We start from the raw sequence: 24,818 nt of genomic DNA on the forward strand, positions 1-24,818 counted from the left end.
ACTGGAGGGCTGGACTCCAGAATGGGGACGACGAGAAGGAACAGTAGTGTGAGAAGGGTGAATAATAATAATAATAAAAGAGCAAAAAAAAAAAAAAAAAGGGAAAGGGAAAAGGAAAAGGAAAAGAGAGAGGACAAGCGTGTCAAGGAATGATCAGCACCACTTCTGCAGGGTTTCAAGATCCAGACAAATGGTTTTGACAGCCAGAAGGGGAGGGAAGAAGAGAGAGGATTTGGACGTGAGTTCAAATCTTCAAATCTCCAAGATTTGATTTGAGTTAGGTTAGTTTTCGAGGGAAAGAAAAAAGCTCAGTGGAAGTTCTCCAGCGGCTCTGGCTGTTTCAGCGGCAGCCTTTTGCCAGTCACTTCGACCCAAATTTGACTTTACGACCTGGACTTTTGGCTTGACTCGTTGTGGCGTCCGGACCATGACTTAGCGTGCAGTTGAGAAATCCACCGGTCCCCTTGGGTGGTTCTGACGGGCAAATGATCGGCCAGCGCGCTTGTCTGCTTCGGGACCTAGCGTTTGGCGGGTCGATTCCCAGGTGATTTACACAGGGCCACGCTGTTTTGGCACTTTAACCTAGTGTACTAAATTACTTTACTTTACTCTCTCATCATTTTTATTAGTCTAGTTTGCTCCGGTTGACTGCACCATGGAAAAGAGAAGGGAGGTAAAAAGAAAGAAAAGTAGAATTTTAGAGTGTTTCCCGCTCTCTCCACCTGCGAATTATAATATTCTTGTAAATGATAATTCTAAAGATCCAAAGAAATATGCCAAACCATGAAAATTAACTCGATGACTAATAATCGATTCCAAGAACTCTTTAAGATCTAGGTTATTTTTTTTTGGAATTTAATTCTTTTTGTTCACTTTCTTTTTAGTTTTGCCTTTTTTTTACGCTTTTTCCCCAGAGCGGCGTACATCAGATGCAAACCATCTTGAAATCAAGTTCAATAGGTGGAGACCCAGCCTGTAATTCATCAGTAGTACTATTCAGCCACATGGTGACGGCTGTGCCACCTTTTATGTCCAACGTTGCATCGTCACTGACTGGTCCCGAAACAGTCATACCCCTAAGCACCAAAATTAAAAGGAAAGGAAGGGGTCGCAAATTATTACCTATTCTTTAGATCTAGAGCAACAAAGAAGAAATCAAGAAATATCTCTGAAAAGTAAGATTCTCTCGCAATTGTTCTTCCGGGATCTCCGGCGGGGATTATAGCCGTACAATTCTATGTGATGGAAAACAAAGAGCCAAATCTTATGGAGTACACACTTCACTCCTGGGTTTACGAACAAGGCGCCTGTATACTAACGGAGTAGCTGCAGCAGCAACGTGTACCTACATCAATATTTTCCATCATTCGTCGCACATTTGCCATCGCAGGCAACATATTTTGCCGCCATCCTGGGAGGAAGCAACTTGTTTACACCTTAGTTTGGCCCTATTTCAGGGCGACGTGTCTAGGAAACGCCAAGGATCCCGGCAGTAATCGATCCATTCTAACAAAGACGTAGGTATCTACAAAGGTGAATGATGGTCCGAGATGACCCGAGTAATCAACCTCCATAAAGAATCAATGATGCTAGGTTTGGCCTGTGCAATAGGGTCATTGTACATACAGAAAAAGAACAATAGGTTATCGAGGAATGTGTGCTGCTGTTGTTGTTGCTGCTGTTGCTGTTTATACCAAATTTGAAGTGATCTCCACTTCTAGCGGAAGCTTCTATGTTTATTACTCGATAAATATCAAGGTACATATATATATGTACGTATGGATACATACTAATAAAAATAGTAATATGACCGTCAAATAATCTAGGCGTCATAGCCCAGCAGACATCCACCAATTTTAACTGAATCATAGGCAAGGTATATATACATATATGTAAACATGCCTTCCTTGGGCGCCAAGGCTAAGAGTGCCTCATTCCGTTTTCTCTCAAGAATTTCCACAAGGTGGATTGTTCCAAATTGGGTGTCCAATCAAGTGGAGGCGATCAATCGGAGCCGAATCAATCGAACCAAACCAAAGGCGGAAGGGCAGCTTTGACCGAAATCCACTCCAAACAGTGATTGATTGACGTCGATTTCTCACTCCTTCTACTAAGTTGGGTTTTATCGACAGCCTGCGGTCTGCGTGAATACCAGCAGCCGCAAGAGCTCGTTTCCACCATGGTGCTCCGAGTCAATATCCCCCCTGCGACCCGAACCTGCCTCATTACTCTGCTCACCCTCACCCTCCTGTACAATATCGCCCGATGGCGACAGATTGATGCTACAGAGGGTCACCCTCTATTTACACCAGTTGTGCCCTATTTGACGCTTATTCCATCGGAATTCTACTACTACCCCTGGACGCTCCTCACCGCAACTTTTGTTGAGCAGAACATCTTTACGGTGCTCTTGAACGCGGCCACCCTGTTCTATGGGGGCAAGTACCTAGAGCGCGCGTGGGGTTCTCGAGAATTTGCGAAATTTATTTTGACCATCGCAGTCATCCCAAATGTGGCGGTTGTTCCCCTTTATCTTTTGGGGACTGCCATCAGGGGTGGTTCGACTAGCGGGTATGCCTTGTTTTCCGATAACGAATGCACTGCCTCTTGCGCCTTCTCTACTGACTCCTCATCTTCAAGCTTAACGCAGAGCGTAACCCAAATCTGCGGTGGCATATCGATTCAAGCTTCCTTTCTTGTGGCCTTTAAGCAGCTTGTTCCCGAGCATACCGTTACAATCTTCAAGGGCCTGGTCAAGATGCGGGTGAAACATTTTCCTGCGCTCTTCTTATTGCTGAACACGATCAGTGGGACAGTGCTTGGGACACATATTGCGGCGACACTCGCTTGGCTTGGCCTTGTGACAAGTTGGACGTACCTCCGATTCTTCAAACGGCAGCCAGACCTGACCGGCACATCTACCAACGGATTAGGCATAAAGGGAGACGCTAGTGAGACGTTCGCATTCGCATGTCTCTTCCCAGACGTAATCCAACCTCCGATCTCGTTTGTTTCAGAGCAAGTCTACGCTTTGCTGGTTGCATTAAAGGTTTGCACTCCATTCTCAGAGGAGGATATTGCTTCGGGCAACCAACAAGTTCTGGCACGGGGGGAGGCCGGCCTCCCTAGTCTCCTTAACAACCAGAGAGGCGGAATGAGGGGGGCCGCTAAGCGTGAGGAGGCGGAGCGGAGACGTGCTTTGGCCCTCAAGGCTTTGGACCAAAGGCTTCAGGCGGCAGCAGTTGGGAGGGCACACTCCCCATCCCCGCTGAATCAGCAAGGATCAAGCCAAACACAGACTGCAACACCGACCGTAGCAGCAGGCCAGGGCATGCTGGGCGAGACGAGCTATACGCCGGACCATGCCTAAAATGGAAAGGCACTGTGCACTTCGTAGTTATTCGGGAGTTTTTTGGTATGGTTAGGAACGACTCGTGTCTGTTGGCCTGCTACTTTTGAGCGTGGAATTTGAATATCCAGACCGTGTAAGGCTTGATGGGAAAGGCTATGTTTCGATGTGGCATTTTTTCGACTTGTATTTGGATGTATAAAATAAGCCCGGTGGGCCAAGGCTCGTTGCTTCTTCGCTTTGATGATATCCTGATAATACATCTATCCCATAAAATCACACGGAAAAAGCTAAGCCATTATTTAACAGAAAGGGCACCTAGAACTACATATTCTAAAACAGCATATAATGAAAAACGAAAAAAAAAAAGGCTATGCTACAGTTCATCATGCCCAGCGTCTTCTCGCAGCTCCTAAAAAGTCGCTATCAGACTCACAGTTGCTTCAGTTTCTCAATCTCTCCCCGAGCTTCTTGTAACATCCGCTCTTGATCCTTCTTAGCCTGCCGCATAGCAGCTATCCGCATCCGGTCCTTGTCCGACTGCTGACGCAGTTGCTCAAACTTTTTTAACTCCGTCTCCTCCTCCGGAGTAGCAGGCACATCCTGAGCGCCAGTCATGGTCTTAACTTTATTCCAAATCTCCTTATAATCGAGGTTCTTCAGATCCACAACCGCCGTCTTCTCTGTCGACTCCGGCGCTGGAGCATGTTTATCCTCAATCTTAGCCGCGGTCAATGACGCGGCATTGCTTGCCCGCTCCGCGAAGTATATCGTCAGTGCTGCCGGCCCTTCCTGATCTTGTGTCTGCTTCACGGTCATCTGGAGGCCCGGATTGTGGTACTTGAGTCGGGGCAGACAGTTGCGCCAGAAATGTCGTGCGCCTTGGTGGCCGCCATAGATCTTTTGGGCGTATGTGAGGTGCAGACGGGTGATTGCCGGGAATTCCTTAGTCGCAGAGATGGGAGAGGGAAGAATTGCAGCTCCGGTTCCTACGCGGACGTTAAGGAGCTGTTCAAATATGAAGTTAGTTCAAGCGCTTTCAGTTTAAATAATGCTTCCGTGTTGTCGTTCCAGGGTAGATCTGAGCGTCGGATTCCACTGTGATCTTGCCACAAGATTGGGGGGGTTGGTAGGGGAGTGAAGGACGATCTATAGGGAGTATTACCTTCTGTAAACGGGTTAAGATATCAAGTCAGCCCTTAACATGTACCAGTGTGCAGTCAATGGGTTTGGATCAACTTACGCTTTTCAGCTTCCGCATCCGCTTGAATACGTTGACCATGATGACGGAAGAAAGCGAAACACGCTCTGACTGTTGCCTGCAATTATAAATGAGTCTTTTTAAGGATCGAGAAAATTAGCCGACCCGGGGATGGATCAACTGCAATAGTCCCGAGCGGAATTGGATGGAGTGCTGCTCGGAGCTCATCTCGATTTTTGGCCTGTCGGCGGAAAGATTGAGACGGTCCGATACGCAAGTCATGTGACAGATATGGAATGGTCTTGTGCCAATCGATGTCGCGCTCGCCTTGCAGTATTTCAATCGTACCATAGCATATTTTGAACCCAATCTGGAATACCTGATCATATTAGTGAACCACTCATAGTGATTATTAGCAGTTTTACCCTTAACTCATGCCATCACGATAAAGAATGTAGTACCATATTGTGCCAAATTCGGTAAGCGGTGTCAATGGTACTGCCGGGGTTTTCATTCCCACATAATCTTTTCGAGTCAGAACCCGTCGATAAAGCCTTACCCCGCGGCAGAGTTATATAGACCCTGCTTCAACCACCCCGTTTAGGGCTCTTTACTTAAGTTTGCAACACGGCAGACTATTTATTAAGAGCCATGGCAGCCGCTGCTGCTTCTGCAGCTGCGCTCGACCCGAGCAACGGCACCAAGAACACTCTGAAGCTCGAAAATGTTCAGTCTACCCCTCTTCCCCCAGGTTTCTTTGCTTAGACAGTACTAATTAGTGGATCTCGAAATAGACCGAGAAGAGAGACACCCTCATCGCTATCGAGAAAAAATACCAGGCACAATGGAAGGAGAACAGGGTTTTCGAGGTCGATGCCCCTTCCTTCTCGGAGGTTCCTGAGGGCTCCATGTCCGCCGCGGAGCTCCGTGCGAAGTATCCCAAGTTTTTCGGAACTATGGCTTATCCTTACATGAACGGTACCCTGCATGCAGGCCACAGTTTCACCGCTAGCAAGGTCGAATTTATGGCCGGTGTTGCCCGTATGGAGGGTAAGAGGGCTCTTTTCCCTCTTGGATTCCATTGCACTGGTATGCCTATCAAGGCATGCGCGGATAAGCTCAGGGATGAGGTTGCCAAATTCGGACAGAACTTTGAGGGCTATAAGGAGGAGGATGAGGAGGAGGAGAAGGCCCCAGCTGCCCCCACTCAAGAAGTCAAGAACGAGCAACAAGAGAAGTTCTCTGGAAAGAAGAGCAAGGCCGCCGCTAAGACCGTGAAGATGAAGTACCAGTTCCAGATTATGTTGGCCATTGGCATTCCTTTGGAGGATATCCATAAGTTCGCCGACGCTGATTACTGGCTCCAGCATTTCCCTCCTCTGGCCATTCGTGATCTTGACAGCCTGGGCGCAAGAATTGACTGGCGCCGTCAGTTCGTCACCACTGATGCGAACCCTTACTACGATGCCTTTGTGCGCTGGCAAATGAACCGCCTTCATGAACTGGGTAAGATCCAGTACGGTAGCCGGTACACCATCTACTCCCCCAAGGACGGACAGCCTTGCATGGACCACGACCGGACTAAGGGTGAAGGTATCGGACCCCAGGAATATACCGCCATGAAGTTGAAGGTGAAGGAATGGGCCCCACAGGTTGCTGAGCTTGTTAAGGGCAAGATCGAGGACGATGCTAGTGTGTACTTCGTTCCTGCTACTCTGCGCCCGGAGACTATGTACGGTCAGACTTGCTGCTTCCTTGGCCCTAAGATTAACTATGGTATCTTCAAGGTGAATGAGAAGGAGTACTATGTTTGCACTAAGAGGGCTGCTTGGAACATGGCTTTCCAGGGTACTTTCTTCAGCAGTGACAATTTCCCCAAGTCTCAGGATCAGTTGCCGCTCGTCGTGGAGGCTCCGGGATCCGCCTTCGTTGGTACCCTCGTTAACGCCCCGCTTTCGTTCCACACCGAGGGCGTGCGCATTCTGCCTATGGAGGGTGTATCTGCCACCAAGGGTACTGGTGTCGTCACTTCCGTGCCCTCTGACAGCCCTGACGATTATGCTACTTTGGCCGATCTTGCTAAGAAGCCTGATTACTATGGCATCAAGAAAGAATGGGCTGAGTTGGAGATATTCCCTCTTATTGAGACTCCAACATATGGCAACCTTACTGCCCCAGCCCTTGTCAAGCAGCTTAAGATCAACTCCCCCAAGGATGTCACCCAGCTAGCAAAGGCCAAGGAATTGGCTTACAGTGAAGCTTTCTACAAGGGTACTATGGTTGTGGGCGAATTCAAGGGCGAGCCTGTGAGCGCTGCTAAGGACAAGATCCGGCAGGCTCTTTATAAGAACGGCGAAGCCTTCCCATTCGCCGACCCCATGGGAGAAGTTGTCAGCAGAAGTGGAGATGACTGTGTGGTTGCTTACCTCGGCCAATGGTTCCTAAACTACGGGGAGAACGATGCCAAGTGGCAACAGGATACCCTAAGTCACGTCGTGAACACCCTCAACACATACACCAACGAGACGAAGAATGGTTTCGAGAAGAACCTCGACTGGCTCAACCGCTGGGCTTGTGCGAGAACCTATGGTTTGGGCTCTAAGCTACCATGGGATCCTCAGTTCCTCGTGGAGAGTTTAAGTGACAGCACTGTATACATGGCCTACTACACCATTGCTCACTTGCTGCACGGTGATCGGTACGGTGAGACCACCGGTCCCCTGAATGTGAAGGCTGATCAGATGATCGATGAGGTCTGGGACTATATCTTCACAAGACGCGAGATTAGCGATGAGCTGGTCGCAAAGAGCGGGATCAGCAAGGAAGCATTGCAGCAGATGCGGAGAGAGTTTGAATACTGGTACCCGCTGGATGTAAGAGTTTCCGGAAAGGACCTCATCCAGAACCACTTGACCTTCTTCCTCTACATCCATGTTGCCCTCTTCCCGCCAGAGTACTGGCCTCGTGGTGTTCGCGCGAATGGACATCTACTCCTTAACGGTGATAAGATGAGCAAGAGTACCGGTAACTTCCTCACATTGAAGGACAGTGTTGACAAGTTCGGTGCCGACGCAACTCGTATTGCGTTCGCCGATGCTGGTGACGGTATTGAGGATGCCAACTTCGATGAAACCGTTGCTAACAGTAACATTCTGAGATTGCACACCCTCAAGGAATGGGTCGAGGAGATCGCCAAGGATGAGTCTCTGCGCACTGGCCCCGCTGATGCGTTCTGGGACAAGATCTTTGACAACGAAATAAATGGCCTGGTCCGTGAGGCCGTGAAGCACTACCAAGAGTAAGCCATAAGAAAACCTCTCACCCTTACTTGTTAATACGGACAATCATTAACCACACTATAGCACCGATTTCAAGCTTGCCCTGAAGTCTGGCCTGTACGACATGATTAGCGCCCGTGATGCCTACCGTGAATCGGCGACATCGGCAGGCGTTGGAATGCACCGTGACATCGTCCTGCGTTACATCGAGCTGCAAGCCCTCCTGTTGGCCCCCATTGCACCTCACTGGGCTGAATATGTTTGGCTTGAGATTTTGAAGAAGGTTCGTGATTTGTGGAAGTATTGAAGAGCATATATAACTAACAGCGTCTGCCCTATAGCCCGAAACCGTGCACAACGCTCTTTTCCCCCAAGTTCCCGAGCAATCCCCAGAGCTGACGGCCATCACAACCTATGTCCGCACCACTTCCTCTAGCATCACCTCTGCCGAGGCTCAGCTTGCTAAGAAGGCCTCTAAGGGCAAGAATACCGGCTACGACCCCCGTAAGCCCAAGAAGCTCACAATCTACGCTGCGAAGAAATACCCCTCGTGGCAGGAGAAGTACATCGACCTGGTCCGCGAGGCCTTCGATGGCCTCAACCTCTCGGTCAACGACAAGGAGCTGAATGCCAAGGTTGGCAAGATGGGTGAGATGAAGAAGGCTATGCCCTTCGTTCAGACCCTGAAGAGGCGCCTTATTCAGGGCCGCGAGGAGCCCGAGACTGTCTTCAGCCGGAAGCTGCCTTTCGATGAGTTCGCTGTCCTGAAGGAGATGATTGTTAACCTGCAGAAGACCACTGGCTGCAAGGTGATTGAGGTCATCGCTGTGGATGAGGGTGGTAAGACTGGCGAGGTCCTGGGCTCTGGCGAGAAGAAGGAGGGTCTCTCCGCGGAAAACGCCGTCCCCGGTCAACCCACCTTCCAGTTTGTCAACATTGAAGAGAGCAACTGAAAGAGATGATCATACATATCTAGACTCATCCTGTGAAAGAACTATAAATATCTATTTTAAAGAGAATATGAAGAATGCAATGGTTGTTATGACATGGTTTAAATACAGATCCTGTAGATCCTACTCAATAAAAACTGTTTCCCTATCCCAATTTCTATCAATCAAACAACCAGAGCCCTCAACTCGACCTCAAAACCCCAATCAACCTACCCCGAGTAAAGAAAAAAAAAACAAGCCCATCAGTCAAGAACCTTGAATCTCAATTTGAAAGACATAAAATAAAACAAAACATACCTCCCCAACCCCACCCTCAAAGTCCCCTCATCATGCGCAAAAACAAGCCTAAACCACCCAGCCTCCCGCGCATGTTCCTCCCCCGGATGCAAAAAAACCTTCGCGTCGAGGAATCTCTGTGCTAGGGCAAACTCGCGCTCTTGCACCGGCCGACCAGGCTCAGGAAGGTACGGCGAGAGATCGATATAAACAAAGAACCCCGCATTCCTGAATGAGAATCTCTTAGCAGGGCATAATGGAATAAAACGCAGCGGTGTAGTGAAGTTCAGTAAGGAATTGAGGAGATTGATGAGAGTGGAAATGGCATTTTTCTGCATGTATGTATGCATGTATGTCTTACCCTCCTTTGACGTAGTTGATGCCTTCTTGGTCGAGCGTTGAGGTGGCGATTCGGTATGTTGATGCTAGGCTGAGACGGGATTTGCGGGTAAATTGGGTGACGAAGGCTTGATCTTCAAGGAGGGTTGCAGCGATTGTTATGGAGGCTGTTGAGGGGCTGTGGAGTCTCCTGTGAACATATTAGATTGCTAGATGGTGGGATTGGTGATATGGATGTGGTTTGGGGGGAGTAGGGGGTAGGGGACTGACAATATGGCTTTGCAGGCTTGACGGAGGGGTGCGTTTGCCGTGACGAGGAATCCGAGGCGGAGGCCTCCGGATGCGAAGTCCTGGGGTTTGGGGTTAGTTTGGTGGTGTACATTATACTGGATCGGTGGAGAGACTGCTTGCCTTGCTGAATCCGTATAGCAGGTGGACGAGATTGGGGTCGATGAGCTCGGGGGTACTGATTGCTAAGGCCGAGGTGAAGGGGACTGCGGTTGGATCTCCTGAGTCAAAGACGCAGGATGCATAGATCTCGTCACTGATGAGATGGAGTCGGCGGTTGTGGCAGAATCGGAGGATTTCTTTTAGTGTTTCTGTTGGGTAGCAGCGTCCTAGTGATGGTTGGGTCTCTGTACGGCGATTCAATCATGTCAATGTCTATAGTTGATACTTACCTAGTGGGTTATGCGGGTTCACGATTAACATTGCTCGGATTCTGATACCCTGTTTCTGTGCGCGTTTGAGCGCTACGTCGTACTTTTCTATGACGGCTGGGGTAAATGCTTCCTCAGGGTCGGTGTCCGCGTACACGATCTGTATGTCCGCTTCGACCCCGTAGTCGAGTTCAAAGCGTCCATAGACCGGTCTACTGACTAGGATACCGTCGGAGGGCTCTGCTAGGGTGAGCCCGAGCATGTTTCCGATAGCCGTAACACCACTAGCGATGATGACAGTTTCGGGATCTATCGATGACAGCGGTTTCAGGATGTTGTTGAGGTGGGAAGCCACTGCATTTGGAAGACGACTTGATGTTGACGAGCTGGACCCATAGCCAATGGAGTTCTCGGTGAAGGTGACCTGTGTGGATGCAAAGAGAGGTGAACTTGCGCGCTCAGGGATATAGAAGAGTAGTACTATCGTAGAAATGGCGGGCTATTGACCTTATTGTTTATGTACTTTGCTATTTCAGACCGCATTGGGCTCTATCGGACTGTTAGAGATTCACGCGAATACTTGGCTTGCCCAAAGAATTGACGTACATGCTCTGCCGTGCCAAAGGAGATCAGCCCCGCGGGGTTCATTTCCTTGTCGTATGTATGCGGAGGGGCATAACGCCAGGGAATGTTCATCAACTCTGCCTTCTTGGTGCCGCGGGAAGAGAGCATATTGGACCGGAGCTATAATGAGGGACGGGAATTTGAATGGCCTGAATGAATAAATAGTGCTCAGATGACAAGAGTCACTGGATTAAGGACCTTGGGCGATGTTATACAGACCATTATGTCAGCGCATTTGAGCGATCTAGGGCTTCGTGAAACGGGCGATTTACGTATGGATATTCAATCCTCAGAAGAGTCAAAACAAACGCCTCAACTGACGTGCCTGGAATGCAAGTCTAGAATCCAAAAAGTGAGTCTCTCCCTAGAAACCCATACAAGCTGGAGCTTACGGCATCATAACTCAAAGTAGGTAATGTATGCCGCTCCTGCAGGACTGCTTAGGGCTCGAACCGCTGCAGCTACAGCAGTGTACCTTGCCATACTCTATTCTTGTGACTGTCGGCGTAGTCACACACGCCCTTCACAATTATGCATGAAAGAAATCTGCAGATTCCTGCAGCTTCCTTTTCGAAAGCGATGAAGTTTCCCTTTTTCTGAAATCATATCAGGATATTTTCCAGACTTCAAGACAACGTCGCCGGACGCAAAATCACCAAAATGTATGACTGACTGGTTGCCTTTTTACAGGTATTCGCGGAATTATTTCAGGAGCTTTTTTCTCCCTACTTTATAGCTTTCTATAAACCACCGAGTCTTTGTCTCTAGCGTAGTCACATCATCCCTTGAAAACCCCATTTCTTCGGATCTTTCCGGCCGCCCAGGTCCATACTCGGGGATACTTTCGCTGAAGACAACATCCCCAAGGGTGATTTCCTCACCACTGAAGACTTTCGGCATTGCGCCACAGGTTTCAATGAGCAGAGCAAGCTTGAGTTTCCGAAATCATCCTGTGAAGCTAACTACTGTACACGCAGCGCTGCCTCTCTCCATTCTGGGCAAACGGGCTAGAACTTTCCCATGGCCGGCGAGTCGACCTATGGTATATTTTTCGTCCAAGGCAGCATGTTCTATCTCATCCGAGGTGTTCGTTTCGCATATTTTATCGAAGAGAGCATTGACCACGGCGGCCTCTATCGGTAAGGCGCATATGATGCAAATCTCAACGTCACTTGGGTCTGCCGACGGGGGCATCATGTTGCGATGAGTTTGGGGCCTTTTGGCCCAGAGATATACTTTTCGTCCCTAATATGCTCATTGCCAATTATAATGTGTGTCAGATGCCTAATATATGAGGGGCAGGTCTGCGTTGACACAGCATTAGACTAGCCAACCATGGTCGGCCAAGTTGGTTTATATGACGGCTTTATTTGCAACTGACCATATCATCTACCTAAGTCGCACATCGGTTAACTCTCTAGTCAAGACGCTTGAACTACAAAACAATGAGTAGACCCGATATTTCAAAGATAATACGTTCAATTTATTATCATTTCACTCCCCGAATACTCATAATAGGTGGTACCATAATTGCCATACATAACCTTACCACCCTAAGCAGACACCAAAGCAGCCTCAGTAACCTTCTTAAGGCTCTCCCCAAGGTCCGCGTTAACCTTTCCAAAGAGTTCTATATAGATATTAGTAGAAGAACCAGCTATAGATGGATATATATCCGCATACCATAGACCGCATTACGCAACTGAGGCGACTTAACACCCTTCAGGTGGGACGCAATATTTCCAATCGTTCTCTCCTGATGACCCGGGTCCCGGCCAATGACCTCCCAGAGCCCGGCCGGCTGGACGAAATCATCGTCCGTGATATGTGTCTGGAAGTTGGACACTTCTCCCACCCATTTCTCGTGCTCGGTGCATCCGCTGAGCCGACTGACTTTCGAGTTCTTCACCTCCTGGTAGAACTTGGTCGGCTGGAGGGACGAGCCGACGTAGTTGGGGTCCCCGCCGTAGTTGTCGTCGAAGCGCATCGCGCCATCTCGCTGGAAGGGGCAGTAGACGGGAGCTTTGGCTGCGTTCGTTGGGAGCTGCTGGTAGTTGACTCCGAGACGGTACCGGGCTGCATCGGGGTATGCGAACATACGGGCTTGGAGCACTAAGGTGAAGGTTAAAGGGTTGAGTTCTAAATTCTGTCTGGGGTAGGGTAGGGTAGAATGGAAACATACTTGGGTCAGCGGAGGGTGCGATACCTGGTACCATTGTGGATGGGGAGAAGGCTGCCTGCTCGATATCGGCGAAGTAGTTCCGGGGCTATATAAACTGCGAGTTAGGACTGTGGCCTGGAGTCATTGCGTACGCCGTTGAAACATACATTGCGGTTCAGGGTCAATTTTCCGATCTGTCTCAAGGGGAAGTCTTTGTGAGACCAGACTTTGGTCATGTCGAAGATATTCCACCGGTATTTCTCTGCTTCGGCGGGGTCCATAACCTGGACGTAGATGTTCCACACGGGGTAGTCGCCCCTTTCGATGGCTTCGAACATATCCTGGATGAGGTAGTCGGGATTTTCGCCTGCGATCTTGATGGATTCTTCCCGGGTCATGTTCTGGACACCCTGTGCGGTCTTGATGTGGAACTTAACGTATTTGAATGATCCATCCTAGCGACTCGTGGGTTAGGTCTTGCACTCGGTCATTTGATAGGATTGGGGAGTAGTTGTCGTTACCTCTTTTGTGAACTTGTAGGTATGTCCGCTATATGCATTCATATGACGGATAGACCTCGGTGTTCCGCGATCGCTGAAGAGATGAAGGAGCTCGTGGATACCTTCGGGGTTACCAACGTGGAAGCTGAAGAGTATTAAAACAGAAGCTAGAATGTTATGGCATAATTGTACTTACTCCCAGAACTATACCAATAGCCAAGATCAGCATTGTATTCTCGTATTACCTGTCTATCGGAAAAAAATATGAGCCACTCACCATATTAGGATCAGGGAGATGAGTGGTAGGATGTCTCTTGTGCGAACGGTTCAGAGAAGGGAATTTAATCGGATCGCGAACGAAGAAGACCGGCTGTGCACACATCAGTTATCTAGTTGCCCCATATTCTTGAGAAGGAAAGCATGCGGACCGTGTTGTTGAAGACCCAGTCCAAATTCCCCTCATCGGTATACGTCTTCATCGCCCATCCATGAACATCCCGAGTCGTGTCAGCTGAACCTGCTTCCGGTCCAACTGTAGATACTCGAAGGAGGACGGGGGATTTCTTTCCTGCCTTGCTCAAGAAACTAGCGGAGGTGATATCGGAGCAGTCACTGGTAGCCTCGAATTCGCCATATGCGCTGTTGTTGGGGTGTATAAGCTTGATGTGCTTAAGCCTGTCGGACATATATATTTGTTACTTACCCTGCTGCCTTGGCGTGGACCACACTAAAGATTGTTAGAAAGTTAGGACAGACAAGTAGACTCCACTATGTATGGATTCAGAAGCTTACCGCTCCGGGATTCTCTCACGAGAGAAATGAGCGAGAGTCTCGATGAGCTGTGTATCTTGAAGCAAGGAAAGCCCACCACCTAAGCTGTTCCGCAGCTGGAGAGTGGTACTGTTGCTGGCAAAAGGGCAACCTGATCTAGTTAGTGAGTTGAATTCCACCTAGAACTTAGCTTTTAGGATGGTAGATCACCTTCAGCCAAAGTATAGTAGCGCCCAGCCATGTTGGTATTGGTGTCTGTAGTCAATGTTTACAGGTAGAGCAAAGTAGGAAGAGAGATTTACTCTTTCCCACTTTGGCGGGGAGGACTACCAGAGCTATATATCCGGGACCCTGAGCACTTCCTACTCCGATTACGCTATAGAGTGGTTATTCCTCTTTTGGTTCCTCCATTGGAGGGTCACCAATTACATTGGACGTTTTGCAAAAGGTCTGCGTTGTTCGTGCAGAGGAATATGCAGCAGACCCTGCTAGATAGACTAAGAGCACCGCTGTAACAGTACCTTGGATCCATTCCTAGCACGCCCACTGGCCTGAATAGATAGTCTAAGTAGGGTCTAGGTACAGACCGGGGCGCGTGGCGCCGTCATCTCAGGCGCAAGAGTTCGGTCAAGTACCCACGGGAAACCCTAACTGCGGGTGCTGATGGGAGGATGAGTGATGCGCACTGGAAATGCACGCATTCTAGACTGGAGCTCCTGCAGCTTGAGGAACCCCCTCATTGCGAACAGCATCCCCAATCCTGGAAATCTCATTGGAAGTTGTCGGATTTTATCTTCTCTATCGTGTTTGGGTGAACTGTGGTTGAGATGGTGGAGGGTCCGACTATACCGAAAGCAGTATTACTACTGGTCCAATCACTTTCAGAAGCAATGACGTCCTGCACTTTTTGATCCTCAAACCCTAATTAATGCTTTCATAAAGGATGACTGATGGGCTTTATAAAATATCTTCGCCTCCCTTTTGCATTTACTCAAATCTTAAGTGACATCCTATATGTCCGAGAATAAACCAAGTCTTACATACTTCTGAGGTAATCTGGAGATAATAATCAACGCCAGATAACCCTATCAACATATTGAATATAAATCATGTCCGAAGGTTAGTTAAGCCTTGCCAAGCTCATCTGTCTCCTAGACTGAAAGTCCCGCAGAATCGCATCCACAGCACCGTCATGGCTTCCTGGATAGGGTGCTCCACCCGGGACGCTATCACCACCAAAAGGAGGAGCAACACCAGGAGGAGCAACGCCAGGATCAGCCCGAGTCTCAGGGCCAGGAGTCGCAGAAAAAGGAGGGTGAATTGGACAAATTCAAGGACTACATCAAAAAAGACGAGGAGATGGAAGAAGAGGGTGATACTTATGCTGGTTTGATGTGACTTGTATCATGACATATGTTTTGTAAGTGATTTTTGGTAGTTATGTATGCTAAAGAAGATTGTAATGCTACTTGATAACCAAGTGGAAGTCAATACTGGATAGGAGATGTCTATATGGATAAGTTAGTTTAATAGTACAGTACTTTTCTTTTCCCAGAATAAATGCCCGATCAAAACACCAATCGCTATGCTGTATACTGTGCAGGTGTTGAATAAAACCCAAAAAGGAATCATAGTAGTAGCCTCCGTTGATCGATGATGGAAATGTTCAGACTCTCGATCCATGATGAGCGCGCTTCTTCTGACTGATACTCTGTCGCCCTCGCCCCGCTCTCTTGCGCTTGTCTGAGGCCAGCTTCTCGGCGATGAAATCCCAGGCTTCAAGCGGGCGCCGCACGCCAACATGTTGTCCGTTCGGGGTGAATATCTCCACCTGCGGCAACGATCTAGAGGACTCGCCCTCTAGAGACTTAGCGCGGATCTGCGCCGTGAGCTCGACCCAGCCGCATCCCTCAATGAGGATATCTGCCGCCATCACCTTGTAGGGCAGGGATGGGAGTTTCATCTTTTTATCTTCCACTGCCTTCGCGATCGACGTTGGCAGATGCGACCGAGTCACGTCCCACTGCAGGTCAAAAACCCCTGCAGACGCAATTGCGTTGCTAATGCCTTCTTTCACAATACTCTCTCCGGGGTAAGGACGCTGTTCAGCCTGCATCTCCACAGCCTTCTCGGTTTTGGTGAGATGGGCTTCGATCGGGATGAAGCAGGCTGCCATTAGTATATCGTTGGGGTTTACTGACGTGATTCGTACAAGGCCCCCCCCTAAAAGTAAGGACTGACCTGGCCTAATAGTATATCGATCTGCCTTTACCCGGCTAGTCATGAGAATATCTCGCTTATGTTCATCACGGAGATAGTCTGCTAGTTGGCCTCGCTCCAACCCGGGCAAATCGATCATTTCACCCCTGCCTCGGCCAAACGGTATGCGGATCGGCGAAACAGTAGTCCCTGATAGAGATGAAACAATCGGAAGGACAGGATAGGGATGTTCCTCAGGAGCAGGTGGTAGAAAGCCGTCAGCGCCGAGGTCATTGTCCGACTCCGCTTTACGGCGCTCGACTAGTTCAGCAACCTTCTCAAGGTTCTCAGAGCCCTTGGGAAAGCAAGCTTCTATAAAGCTACTCTTCCCGACATTAGCCTTGCCAACTACCCAGATACCGCCTCCGTGCTCCTTGATTTCCTTCTTGACCTTCTTGTTCCACCACCCGCGGTGTGCGCTTATCATATGCACATTGCCTAGACGGAAATCTGTGGATGACTTGCCAAGTGCGTCGCGGAGGACCGAGCGCACGTACTCCATTTTCGAGTCGACTTTTTCCTTGGTAGGACCTAAGAGGTCAGAGCGTGTTATGACAAAGCTAATGGTAGGCAGTTTCTTTCCTCGTCGATATTTCTCGGTGGAAGCTCGTCGGTTATGCGACCGCTGTTCTTGAATGGAGAGTGCTTCGTAGATATTGTCGACAAGAGACATGGGAAAGTCCGCTGCGTCAATAACATGGTAAACCCGATTGTATTTGTATGGTGACTCCTCAAGGTATGCCCCGATGGAGTCTATCGAGGGCGAGATCACAGGAACCGCTTTGTTATGATGTATGAGACTATGACATCTATCGCAGACCGGCATTGGAGCTCGGGGCTTCTCAATGACCGGCTCAACGGTGGCTGTGATTTCGTCAACTAAAGCGCCATCTAAACAGTTGGATTAATACCATTCCTAAACAGAACAAGATGAGTACCACATACAAGCAGGTTTAGGAGCTTTCTTTGCCTCCGCCTCCTGGTGGATAAGAAACTGGATAGTATCAAGCAACTGCCGGGTCGTGTCTGTTAAATATGACTCTTCTTCTCCGGATTCTTGTTCGGCCTCTTCCAGTTCTCGTTTGGGCTCTTCCGATTCTCGTTTGGCCTCTTCCAATTGTCGTTCCGCCTCCTTGAAAAACTTCCACGTTGCTTTCCTGGTTTTGCTGTAATATCCAGCTTGGTCGGGGTCAACAACTTGCGCATATGCACCACATCCCGGACAACAGGTGAAAGGAAGAGCACCCGCAATAGCCTCCAAGGGTGGCACACGTAATGGGGGACTTGAGGATAGATGGCGTTGCTGCGTTTCGTTGATTAGACCATTTACATTCCGAACGGGTCGCACCTCTGGCCGCTGAAAAAAGCCCCGTGTGAAGTGTGCTCCCGAGAGCTGCCGTAACGAGTTCGGGACGCGTGAGATAATCTGATTCAACCGGAGCGCCTTTGGGATTACGCGCCCAAGATATGGCGACATGACGGCGATGTTCTTTGCACGTGGAAGGAATTGAAGGTTTGCGACAGACTTAGGCTTGCGATAGCGGTGATAAAGAGCGGCAGGTCTCCCGCCGCTCCGATTCCGTCCGTGGCAAACAATGGAAATTCTACAAACAATAATATTGAATATGAAATGTCTCGCCAAAAGAAAAAGTGTTATGATTCAATCAATTCTCACCGCTAAGGCCTTTCGCTACATCAAGAAAACAGAGCGCAACAATGAAAAATGAAAAAAAAAAAAAAATTTTTAACGAAAGATAAACAGCACAAGACACAGTTCAAGCCTTCGCCTTGCCTTTCTCTTCGGTATCATCAACCTTATCGTCTTCTTCTTCCTCCGAATCGCTCATAAACTCATCGTCATCATCAAATCCAATAAACCTTCGCGGCGCCGCAGACTTGGGAGCCGGCGCTGACGGTCCCGGCGCATCCTTCATCTCTTGCTCTTCTTCACTCTCTTCATCCGAGGTAGAAGTAGAATTCCGTCCGCTTCCTTCACTGGCACTTGTACTAGATCCTCCCAAAATGTTGTCGCGAATGGTATCGTGAAGATTATCCGTCCACATGCCATCTTTCATCGCCGCCAGGACGGCCTCTCTAGCTTTCTCGTTCATTTCTTCTTTATCTTCCATCCATTGGCCGTCAATCTTCTGCTTCCCGCCACCGTTCCTGAGCTCTTCCTCGCGTTTTTCCGCGGCCTCGACAACAGCTTGCCACCTCTTTCGGCGCTCCTCTTTTTCCTTGCGGTCCATCTCAGGCTTGACTGCAAGATACTCGGCTAGCGCTTTGGCTTCGTTGACGGTACGGAGACGGCGCCCGTCGAGGTTGCGACTGGAGCCATTATCATCGCCCTGGTTGCGCTTCCGCTTGCTTGACATGCGCCCACCGGCTGCTCGAAGCTGGGAACCGAAACCACCTTTTCCTCCGCATAGGGGCACTGAAAGGCGGAGGGGGAGGAGATTTGAGGTTATGATTTCGCCATTAGGAGCAATTAGGTTAGAGATTGAAATGTCAGATGAAGGAAAGATTTGTTTGTTGCTAGTCGTGGTCAAGATGAGTGATTGAAGCGATACGGATGGCGGGATATATGAGGAAATCTTTTCAGTGAGGTCTGTGATGGTCGATGTTGAGGGGAGTGAGAATGAGAGAGTCGAGGGAAGACAGAGACCAGGGATTGTCGAGAGGAGGACGTTCACATGTTGCGGAGCCATTTTGGTGGTACCTGACTGATCAGATCACTATTTATGTGTTTGCTGGTATCAAGGTGGCAAGAAGGCGCGATGTCGCGATGTCGCGACTGTGGTCTGCTGTGAGGTCTGGTGTTGGGTAATGAGAGGCGACAAAAGAGGTGGAGTTCGTGATAAGAAGGAAGTCAGATTGCGTTGACACCTTAGGCAGCAACGCAACAATCAATCAATCAATCAATCACATGGTGATAGCATAGTAACTAATCGCACCCCTGACTAAGCCTAACTGATTAGGGCCCCAACCCTATCAGGCGCTTCCGAAAGAGGAATCACGCACTTTAAACTTAACCGCCAGTCGCTCCACTCGATTCCGTTCATCATTTAAACCAACCACCACCCTCTTCGCGTTGTTAGAGCGATTCCCCGAAGAGCGCCAGGAACTCGCAACAATGTAAGTTTTACGGGTCAATACCCATAATTGCTAAGCAATGCAATGCTAATATCTCTAAAGGCTTATCCCCAAGGACGACCGCAAGAAGATCCACGAGTACCTCTTCCGCGGTATGTGAACGACGCCTCCAGTCTCCTGTCGCATTGGCCGGACCAACCCAACTTCACTTTTCTGAAAACCATTGTCGCTGACTGATGACCTTTTTGTTTGTACAGAGGGTGTGCTCGTGGCCAAGAAGGACTTCAACCTTCCCAAGCATGGAGACATTGACACCAAGAACCTCTACGTGATCAAGGCCCTCCAGTCCCTCAACTCCCGTGGCTATGTCAAGACCCAGTTCTCCTGGCAGTACTACTACTACACCCTCACCCCCGAGGTATGTTTGCGACCATTCAATCAAATGCAACACTCAAAGAGAAGAGGTTATCTAACCTTTTTTTTCACTAGGGTCTTGACTACCTCCGTGAGTGGCTCCACCTCCCCGCTGAGGTTGTCCCTGCCACCCACATCAAGCAGCAGCGTTCTCACGCTCCCCCCCGTGGCATGATGGGTGGTGAGGAGCGCGAGCGTCGTCCTCGTCCTACCCGTGAGGGTGGCTACCGCCGCCGTGACCAGGAGAAGGAGGGTGGTGCCCCTGGCGAGTTCGCCCCTAGCTTCCGTGGCGGATTCGGTCGTGGCCGCCCTGCTCCCTCTGCTTAAAGGGATGTCGTCCGGTCTTCCTAGGGTTTGGATGGGTCCGTTAGTGGCTTGAGTAGACTTTTGAATAAGTACGAAAAGGCTGCTACGCCCATCTAAAAAAAATTATGCATTGGTGCTGTATCTATAGTACGACATAGCTAGGGTCAATGTCATGATTTTAATGACTCCATATTTCATTTCGTTGTAGAATCTCTCCTGTTTCAACAGTAATGACGTGGCATACACGCAACAGAGCCTTTTGTCCCCTTCCTGCAGTCCTACCTTACGGATTTTATGAAATTAAGAATATGCTGGAAGGGTTACCCGTTCACAATCATTTGAGGTGCAAGGGCTAGATTTACGACGAAAATCTCTTCCGGTCATACCGGATCACTGCTTGCAGGATGACTGATGTGCCTGTTGCACAGTCGTCTGCAGAGCAGAATTCCTCCGGATGATGGCTCAGTCCATCCTTACAGGGCACGAAGACCATACTGGTGGGAACTCTCTTGGACGTGAAAACACTATCGTGTCCTGCACCGCTCATAATCGTCCGCACAAGAGTCTTAGGCTCTGGCGCATCGGCGACAACAGCCTCCGCAGACTGCTGCACGCAGTCGATACAATCGGGGTGGAACTTCACCGCCGGAGAGTCAAATTCTACGGTCCATTCAACCCGACAGGGTTTGCCAATGCCCTCGCCCTCCTTCGCGGCGATGGCGTCGAAGTCCTTCCTTAGTTTCTCTTCAACGGTTGTGACTAATTCGGTTTCAGGGCCACGTATGTCGAGTGAGAAGCTAACCAGGCCGGGCACGGTGTTGACACTGCCAGGCTTCGCCTCGACGATGCCAACGCTGGCCAAGCAGCCATGTGCGGCGGCAACTTCCCGGGCACGTACCATCATTTGAGCGAAAGCGTATAGAGCATCTGCCCGATGTTGGAAAGCTGTGGTACCTGTGTGAGTGTCTCTTCCTATTACATTGACCCTGTACCAGCGATAGGCTTGGACGGCAGTGACAACACCAACGCGTTGGCCTTCGGAAATTAGATGAGGCCCTTGCTCAATATGAAGTTCGAAATGGGCTGCCATCGGAGTTGCTTTATAAGAGCAGGGGACGTCCCCTAAGTAACCGATCTTTTCGAGTGCCGACTTCATTGACTCTGGGGCCGAAGATGCAGTGGGGAGAGAAGCCACCGTTGGTACTTCTTTGAGACCATGTGCTCGTGCAAGAGGGATACACTCTGCCCACACGCCGGAAGAAATCATACTGATAGGGAAACGGGCGCCCTCTTCGCTATAGGGGCATTGGTATAAGCGCTTCGAAATGGTTCTTGTTGATTGAGGGAGGGGGGGCTCTTACTTCGTCCAGTTTACAACGCCTATACCTCCCTCTGTCTCCAGTCCCATCTCCTCGATAACTTTCAGAGTTTCAATACCTGAGAGGACACCCAGGATCCCGTCGTAACGACCACCCGTTGGTTGCGTATCCAAATGGCTACCAATGAACGTCGGGGGAACATCTTTTCTTCGCCCAGGACGTACGGCGAAGATGTTGCCCATTTCATCGATCGTAATGTTGCACTTCAACGCTTTAGTTGTTTTAATGAACCAGTCTCGCACGGATTTGTCTTCCTCGGAAAGTGTCAGACGCTGCATTCCTGTGTCCGTCGGTCCACTAGGTCAAGAGTCAGTCTACCGATATAGATATTCGTGCGAAACTAGTTTACAGCAGGGAGAGTATATCAACAAGGCTTTAGGGGAAATAGGATGAACCTCGATGTGCTTAATTCTGATCAATGGATTGTCAAGAAATCCATACAATAACGAAGCGGGTTGGGACATTGCAAATACATGTATACTACTTACTCTCCCCAACGGATACCATAGCCCCACTGGCAACTGTGATGAAGGTCCTTTGCAAGACGGTCCTTGTTAGCTCGGAGCGCCGAAATCTCGGCTTCGGACAACTCTGTTGTCAACATGGCTTGTCTCTCGAAGAATTGCGAAGGCCTGGCGTGGTTATATTATCACTGTTCTTGTGAGCTGTACCGCTTTCAGCTTTGATGATAGCCTTCTGGCTGATACTGTTGTGAACCTAGGGTAGATGATAAATAAAGCATCACCTCATAAATAGGAAAAGAGGGGGTGATCGAGATACAAATACTACCTGTTGGAGACAGGCTGATAAGTATGGGGAGACGTGATAAGATAAGCGGGGTTAGCAGTATCTCTTCGGTGATTCCATCAAATTAAAAGGCAAGTCAGGATCAAGTTGATGAGTTAGGTAGTGTCGCTTCTCCAATTTGGTTGTTGGGGTAGCACGCCAACGCGTCAATTCCTTGTCAGAGATCTGTATAGATGACCGACAAGGAGAGGTACTGGCAGCGGACAAAAGTCCGCTCATATAGGGCATTACTCCAACTTATCGAAAGCACATAACACCGGTCCCAGTCATTATCGAGTAATGGGAAGATGTTGGGTCTTGTCTTCTTACAGACACGGCCTTTGACAGGCATCAGGCACGCACCGAGCTCGGAATTGAAGGGTCTACTGCACCTTACGGGCCGGGAAAAAGGGAGGAGGAGACAAGAAATTACTCATAATTACTATGATCAAAAAAGGAAAAAGTAAAAATCGACAACTGTGTCGATGGAAAAGTCCAAAGATTGAGTAGAGGAGTATAGTGGGCAAACCACGGCCATCTCTGGTAAAAGGCAAGAAATGGGTTCTGAACTAATTTGTCCCACTCCTCAACCCGGTAGTCCTAATAGTGATATATACTCCCTCATTTGGTTCCAAGACAGCGTCCGTTCGAAACGCCTCTCGGCCACTCCTTTTCTTTTCTTGAACTATTCTTCTTCCCCCGTCGTGTTCCGCCTTCAAAGCAAACCCCGCATTAACATCAAGTCTTAAGTCTTTTCTTCTCCTGTTGTACTCAGATTCCTCAGTATTTCCTTGCTATATATCTCATAAATATCAAATACAAGTTCTACTCTATCAACATGTCTTCCGCTGCGTGTATCTTCTGCAAGATCATCAAGGGTAATGCCCGTCCAATGCCATCCTAGACTTACTACGTTCTATTACCATTGTTTTGGCCCCAACGTCACCGAACAGTGTCTCTAACATACATACGCACCACCAACAGGTGATATCCCTTCTTTCAAGCTCTTCGAGAGCGACAAGGTCTTTGCCTTCCTTGATATCCAGCCTCTGAGCCGTGGCCACGCGGTAAGTCTTCGCTTCCTCAGCTACCTACTTTATCTTATCCCCGCACGGCGGTCTCCCTCTTCTATGGAGGGGTAGTACTACTAGTAGTACCTACCGTCCATAATGATGCCCTACCAATACCTACCCAGGCCATACCTACCTCCTACCCCTAGACAAGCAGCAACACTAACAGGCGAGAAAATATAATCGTCAGTAACAGCTCGTGATCCCCAAGTACCACGGCGAAAAGCTCACCGATATCCCCGACGAATACCTCAATGAAGTCTTGGTATGTACCCAGTGAATAAATTCCACCTGAGCTGGCCCCAGGTCAGCCTCGACTTAAATAAGGTCCCCCAGCAACTGAGGACCCTGCGAGAAGAACATTCCACAGGGCCCAACCTTCCCCGCAGCAACACCTCTCCTGTCAACCCCAAACAAAAGCTAACCACCGTCAAAACAGCCCGTCGCAAAGAAGCTCGCCCAAGCCGTCGACGCCAAGGACTACAACGTCCTCCAGAACAACGGCACGATCGCGCACCAGGTCGTCCCTCATGTATGCTTGAATCTCCCCTCCCCCTTCCCCCCCCCCTTACCTCACGTGGATAAGGCGGCTAATCTTGGCTTAACCTCTTAATTAGGTTCATTTCCACATGGTACGTTAGCTTCGCTCATTTTTGGTTTGACAGGACCACATGTCTGAAATGCTGAAACGATCGCGTCCCCCGGGAATCTACTTTCTGCTGCTCCGATGCTAACCTAACTTTATGCAGATCCCCAAGCCTAACGAGACGGAGGGTCTTGGTGTAGGCTGGCCCGCCCAGGCTACGGATATGGATACGCTTAAGGCTTTGCATGCGGAGCTCAAGGCGAAGATTTCGAAGATCTAAATGCCATAGGATTGTATGTCGTGCCTGGGGATCGATCCCGTGTGAAAATGCTGGGTGTTGGTGTTGCGACCATGATTGCATTTGTATCACGTATCTTAAAGGTGACATGGCATGCAAAATCTATCCTTGGATGTTGAGATGCTATGCTAAGCTATTCAATTATGTAATATATAGCTGGCTGGTGTTAGGGTCTGTATAGAGTGCTGTAACCGGCAGCAACAGGAGTAGGTACTGGCCACTTAAGCGTCGCTATGATCGCTTAGGTACTTAGCAGTTTTACTTGTGGTCAGGGCGGGCGTTCCCTCAAATCCCCTAAAAACAGACCCAATTTATCTGATAAATGGACGGCTCCACTGGTTTGCTCGTTTGGCAGGATCATTCCTTCTGAGAATGGTTATTATGAACATATCTCAATTTTGGGACAAGGACCATTGTTTCATTGGGTGGCTTTTCAGTTTTAATTACAGCATATAAAGTTGGACTGTATATGTCGATTCTACATGCATCAATCTACACACTATCACGATAGTAACAGTA

General features: G+C 49.1%; 11 protein-coding genes across 11 annotated transcripts; 5 read left to right on the forward strand and 6 right to left on the reverse strand.

Moving 5' to 3' along the window:
* The first annotated feature begins 1,947 nt into the window (after positions 1 to 1,947).
* BDW43DRAFT_287353 (rhomboid family protein) lies at positions 1,948 to 3,652 on the forward strand. Its single transcript, XM_032043147.1, has 2 exons — positions 1,948 to 2,571; positions 2,641 to 3,652. The coding sequence occupies exons 1-2, from the start codon at positions 2,180 to 2,182 to the stop codon at positions 3,368 to 3,370; spliced, it is 1,122 nt and encodes a 373-aa protein (XP_031896559.1). The 5' UTR covers positions 1,948 to 2,179; the 3' UTR covers positions 3,371 to 3,652.
* BDW43DRAFT_287355 (mitochondrial 54S ribosomal protein mL61) lies at positions 3,653 to 4,761 on the reverse strand. The gene is made up of 2 exons (XM_032043148.1): positions 4,593 to 4,761; positions 3,653 to 4,357 (listed from the first exon to the last, which is right to left on the reverse strand). The coding sequence occupies exons 1-2, from the start codon at positions 4,629 to 4,631 to the stop codon at positions 3,782 to 3,784; spliced, it is 615 nt and encodes a 204-aa protein (XP_031896560.1). The 5' UTR covers positions 4,632 to 4,761; the 3' UTR covers positions 3,653 to 3,781.
* Positions 4,762 to 4,968: 207 nt separating this feature from the next.
* On the forward strand, positions 4,969 to 8,884 carry BDW43DRAFT_287358 (leucine--tRNA ligase CDC60). Its single transcript, XM_032043149.1, has 4 exons — positions 4,969 to 5,276; positions 5,345 to 7,848; positions 7,913 to 8,111; positions 8,170 to 8,884. The coding sequence occupies exons 1-4, from the start codon at positions 5,202 to 5,204 to the stop codon at positions 8,779 to 8,781; spliced, it is 3,390 nt and encodes a 1,129-aa protein (XP_031896561.1). The 5' UTR covers positions 4,969 to 5,201; the 3' UTR covers positions 8,782 to 8,884.
* A 75-nt stretch (positions 8,885 to 8,959) lies between these two features.
* BDW43DRAFT_321795 (pyridoxal phosphate-dependent transferase) lies at positions 8,960 to 10,784 on the reverse strand (the record flags this gene model as incomplete). Its single annotated transcript, XM_032049412.1, has 7 exons — positions 8,960 to 8,987; positions 9,076 to 9,282; positions 9,416 to 9,583; positions 9,664 to 9,743; positions 9,805 to 10,010; positions 10,074 to 10,509; positions 10,659 to 10,784. The coding sequence occupies 7 exons, from the start codon at positions 10,782 to 10,784 to the stop codon at positions 8,960 to 8,962; spliced, it is 1,251 nt and encodes a 416-aa protein (XP_031896562.1).
* Positions 10,785 to 12,229: 1,445 nt separating this feature from the next.
* Positions 12,230 to 14,349, reverse strand: BDW43DRAFT_314583 (catalase; the record flags this gene model as incomplete). Its single annotated transcript, XM_032047846.1, has 11 exons — positions 12,230 to 12,306; positions 12,360 to 12,788; positions 12,859 to 12,943; positions 13,005 to 13,292; positions 13,359 to 13,482; positions 13,534 to 13,541; positions 13,615 to 13,707; positions 13,766 to 13,976; positions 14,041 to 14,064; positions 14,130 to 14,259; positions 14,319 to 14,349. The coding sequence occupies 11 exons, from the start codon at positions 14,347 to 14,349 to the stop codon at positions 12,230 to 12,232; spliced, it is 1,500 nt and encodes a 499-aa protein (XP_031896563.1).
* A 785-nt stretch (positions 14,350 to 15,134) lies between these two features.
* BDW43DRAFT_287360 (uncharacterized protein) lies at positions 15,135 to 15,565 on the forward strand. The gene is made up of 2 exons (XM_032043150.1): positions 15,135 to 15,227; positions 15,280 to 15,565. Exons 1-2 carry the CDS (start codon positions 15,218 to 15,220, stop codon positions 15,504 to 15,506), a joined length of 237 nt encoding a protein of 78 aa, XP_031896564.1. The 5' UTR covers positions 15,135 to 15,217; the 3' UTR covers positions 15,507 to 15,565.
* Positions 15,566 to 15,594: 29 nt separating this feature from the next.
* BDW43DRAFT_287362 (uncharacterized protein) lies at positions 15,595 to 17,858 on the reverse strand. Its single transcript, XM_032043151.1, has 2 exons — positions 17,313 to 17,858; positions 15,595 to 17,258 (listed from the first exon to the last, which is right to left on the reverse strand). Exons 1-2 carry the CDS (start codon positions 17,842 to 17,844, stop codon positions 15,775 to 15,777), a joined length of 2,016 nt encoding a protein of 671 aa, XP_031896565.1. The 5' UTR covers positions 17,845 to 17,858; the 3' UTR covers positions 15,595 to 15,774.
* A 176-nt stretch (positions 17,859 to 18,034) lies between these two features.
* On the reverse strand, positions 18,035 to 19,251 carry BDW43DRAFT_287363 (telomere maintenance SDE2 family protein). The gene has a single exon (XM_032043152.1). The coding sequence runs from the start codon at positions 19,073 to 19,075 to the stop codon at positions 18,143 to 18,145; it is 933 nt and encodes a 310-aa protein (XP_031896566.1). The 5' UTR covers positions 19,076 to 19,251; the 3' UTR covers positions 18,035 to 18,142.
* BDW43DRAFT_314587 (40S ribosomal protein eS10) lies at positions 19,153 to 20,201 on the forward strand (the record flags this gene model as incomplete). The annotated part of the gene is made up of 5 exons (XM_032047847.1): positions 19,153 to 19,190; positions 19,407 to 19,502; positions 19,563 to 19,612; positions 19,718 to 19,878; positions 19,950 to 20,201. 5 exons carry the CDS (start codon positions 19,153 to 19,155, stop codon positions 20,199 to 20,201), a joined length of 597 nt encoding a protein of 198 aa, XP_031896567.1.
* Positions 20,202 to 20,369: 168 nt separating this feature from the next.
* Positions 20,370 to 22,281, reverse strand: BDW43DRAFT_176164 (M20 family metallo-hydrolase). The gene is made up of 3 exons (XM_032038802.1): positions 22,048 to 22,281; positions 21,542 to 21,856; positions 20,370 to 21,475 (listed from the first exon to the last, which is right to left on the reverse strand). Exons 1-3 carry the CDS (start codon positions 22,161 to 22,163, stop codon positions 20,539 to 20,541), a joined length of 1,368 nt encoding a protein of 455 aa, XP_031896568.1. The 5' UTR covers positions 22,164 to 22,281; the 3' UTR covers positions 20,370 to 20,538.
* A 782-nt stretch (positions 22,282 to 23,063) lies between these two features.
* BDW43DRAFT_287370 (HIT family protein) lies at positions 23,064 to 24,795 on the forward strand. Its single transcript, XM_032043153.1, has 6 exons — positions 23,064 to 23,223; positions 23,330 to 23,412; positions 23,612 to 23,680; positions 23,855 to 23,947; positions 24,033 to 24,047; positions 24,165 to 24,795. Exons 1-6 carry the CDS (start codon positions 23,184 to 23,186, stop codon positions 24,279 to 24,281), a joined length of 417 nt encoding a protein of 138 aa, XP_031896569.1. The 5' UTR covers positions 23,064 to 23,183; the 3' UTR covers positions 24,282 to 24,795.
* Positions 24,796 to 24,818: the final 23 nt, after the last annotated feature.

This window comes from Aspergillus alliaceus (genome assembly GCF_009176365.1).
Source record: "Aspergillus alliaceus strain CBS 536.65 unplaced genomic scaffold BDW43scaffold_49, whole genome shotgun sequence".
Taxonomy (NCBI): Eukaryota; Fungi; Ascomycota; class Eurotiomycetes; order Eurotiales; family Aspergillaceae; genus Aspergillus; species Aspergillus alliaceus.

What these genes read in the sequence shown, in the direction of transcription:
- BDW43DRAFT_287358 (XM_032043149.1), top strand. Translation starts at nt 5,202, where the DNA reads ATGGCAGCCGCTGCTGCTTCTGCAGCTGCGCTCGACCCGAGCAACGGC. An exon ending in ACACTCTGAAGCTCGAAAAT is followed by an intron (nt 5,277 to 5,344) that starts GTTCAGTCTACC and finishes ATCTCGAAATAG; the next exon opens with ACCGAGAAGAGAGACACCCT. An exon ending in GGCTTGAGATTTTGAAGAAG is followed by an intron (nt 8,112 to 8,169) that starts GTTCGTGATTTG and finishes TCTGCCCTATAG; the next exon opens with CCCGAAACCGTGCACAACGC.
- BDW43DRAFT_287370 (XM_032043153.1), top strand. Translation starts at nt 23,184, where the DNA reads ATGTCTTCCGCTGCGTGTATCTTCTGCAAGATCATCAAGG. An exon ending in CTCTGAGCCGTGGCCACGCG is followed by an intron (nt 23,413 to 23,611) that starts GTAAGTCTTCGC and finishes CGTCAGTAACAG; the next exon opens with CTCGTGATCCCCAAGTACCA. An exon ending in AATACCTCAATGAAGTCTTG is followed by an intron (nt 23,681 to 23,854) that starts GTATGTACCCAG and finishes CCGTCAAAACAG; the next exon opens with CCCGTCGCAAAGAAGCTCGC.
- BDW43DRAFT_287353 (XM_032043147.1), top strand. Translation starts at nt 2,180, where the DNA reads ATGGTGCTCCGAGTCAATATCCCCCCTGCGACCCGAACCTGCCTCATT. An exon ending in AGGGGTGGTTCGACTAGCGG is followed by an intron (nt 2,572 to 2,640) that starts GTATGCCTTGTT and finishes CTCATCTTCAAG; the next exon opens with CTTAACGCAGAGCGTAACCC.
- BDW43DRAFT_287362 (XM_032043151.1), bottom strand. Translation starts at nt 17,844, where the DNA reads ATGTCGCCATATCTTGGGCGCGTAATCCCAAAGGCGCTCCGGTTGAAT. An exon ending in GAAAGCTCCTAAACCTGCTT is followed by an intron (nt 17,259 to 17,312) that starts GTATGTGGTACT and finishes CCAACTGTTTAG; the next exon opens with ATGGCGCTTTAGTTGACGAA.
- BDW43DRAFT_287355 (XM_032043148.1), bottom strand. Translation starts at nt 4,631, where the DNA reads ATGGTCAACGTATTCAAGCGGATGCGGAAGCTGAAAAGC. An exon ending in GGATGCGGAAGCTGAAAAGC is followed by an intron (nt 4,358 to 4,592) that starts GTAAGTTGATCC and finishes ATATTTGAACAG; the next exon opens with CTCCTTAACGTCCGCGTAGG.
- BDW43DRAFT_287363 (XM_032043152.1), bottom strand. Translation starts at nt 19,075, where the DNA reads ATGGCTCCGCAACATGTGAACGTCCTCCTCTCGACAATCCCTGGTCTC.
- BDW43DRAFT_176164 (XM_032038802.1), bottom strand. Translation starts at nt 22,163, where the DNA reads ATGTTGACAACAGAGTTGTCCGAAGCCGAGATTTCGGCGCTCCGAGCT. An exon ending in TATGGTATCCGTTGGGGAGA is followed by an intron (nt 21,857 to 22,047) that starts GTAAGTAGTATA and finishes CTCTTGACCTAG; the next exon opens with TGGACCGACGGACACAGGAA. An exon ending in GGCGTTGTAAACTGGACGAA is followed by an intron (nt 21,476 to 21,541) that starts GTAAGAGCCCCC and finishes ATGCCCCTATAG; the next exon opens with CGAAGAGGGCGCCCGTTTCC.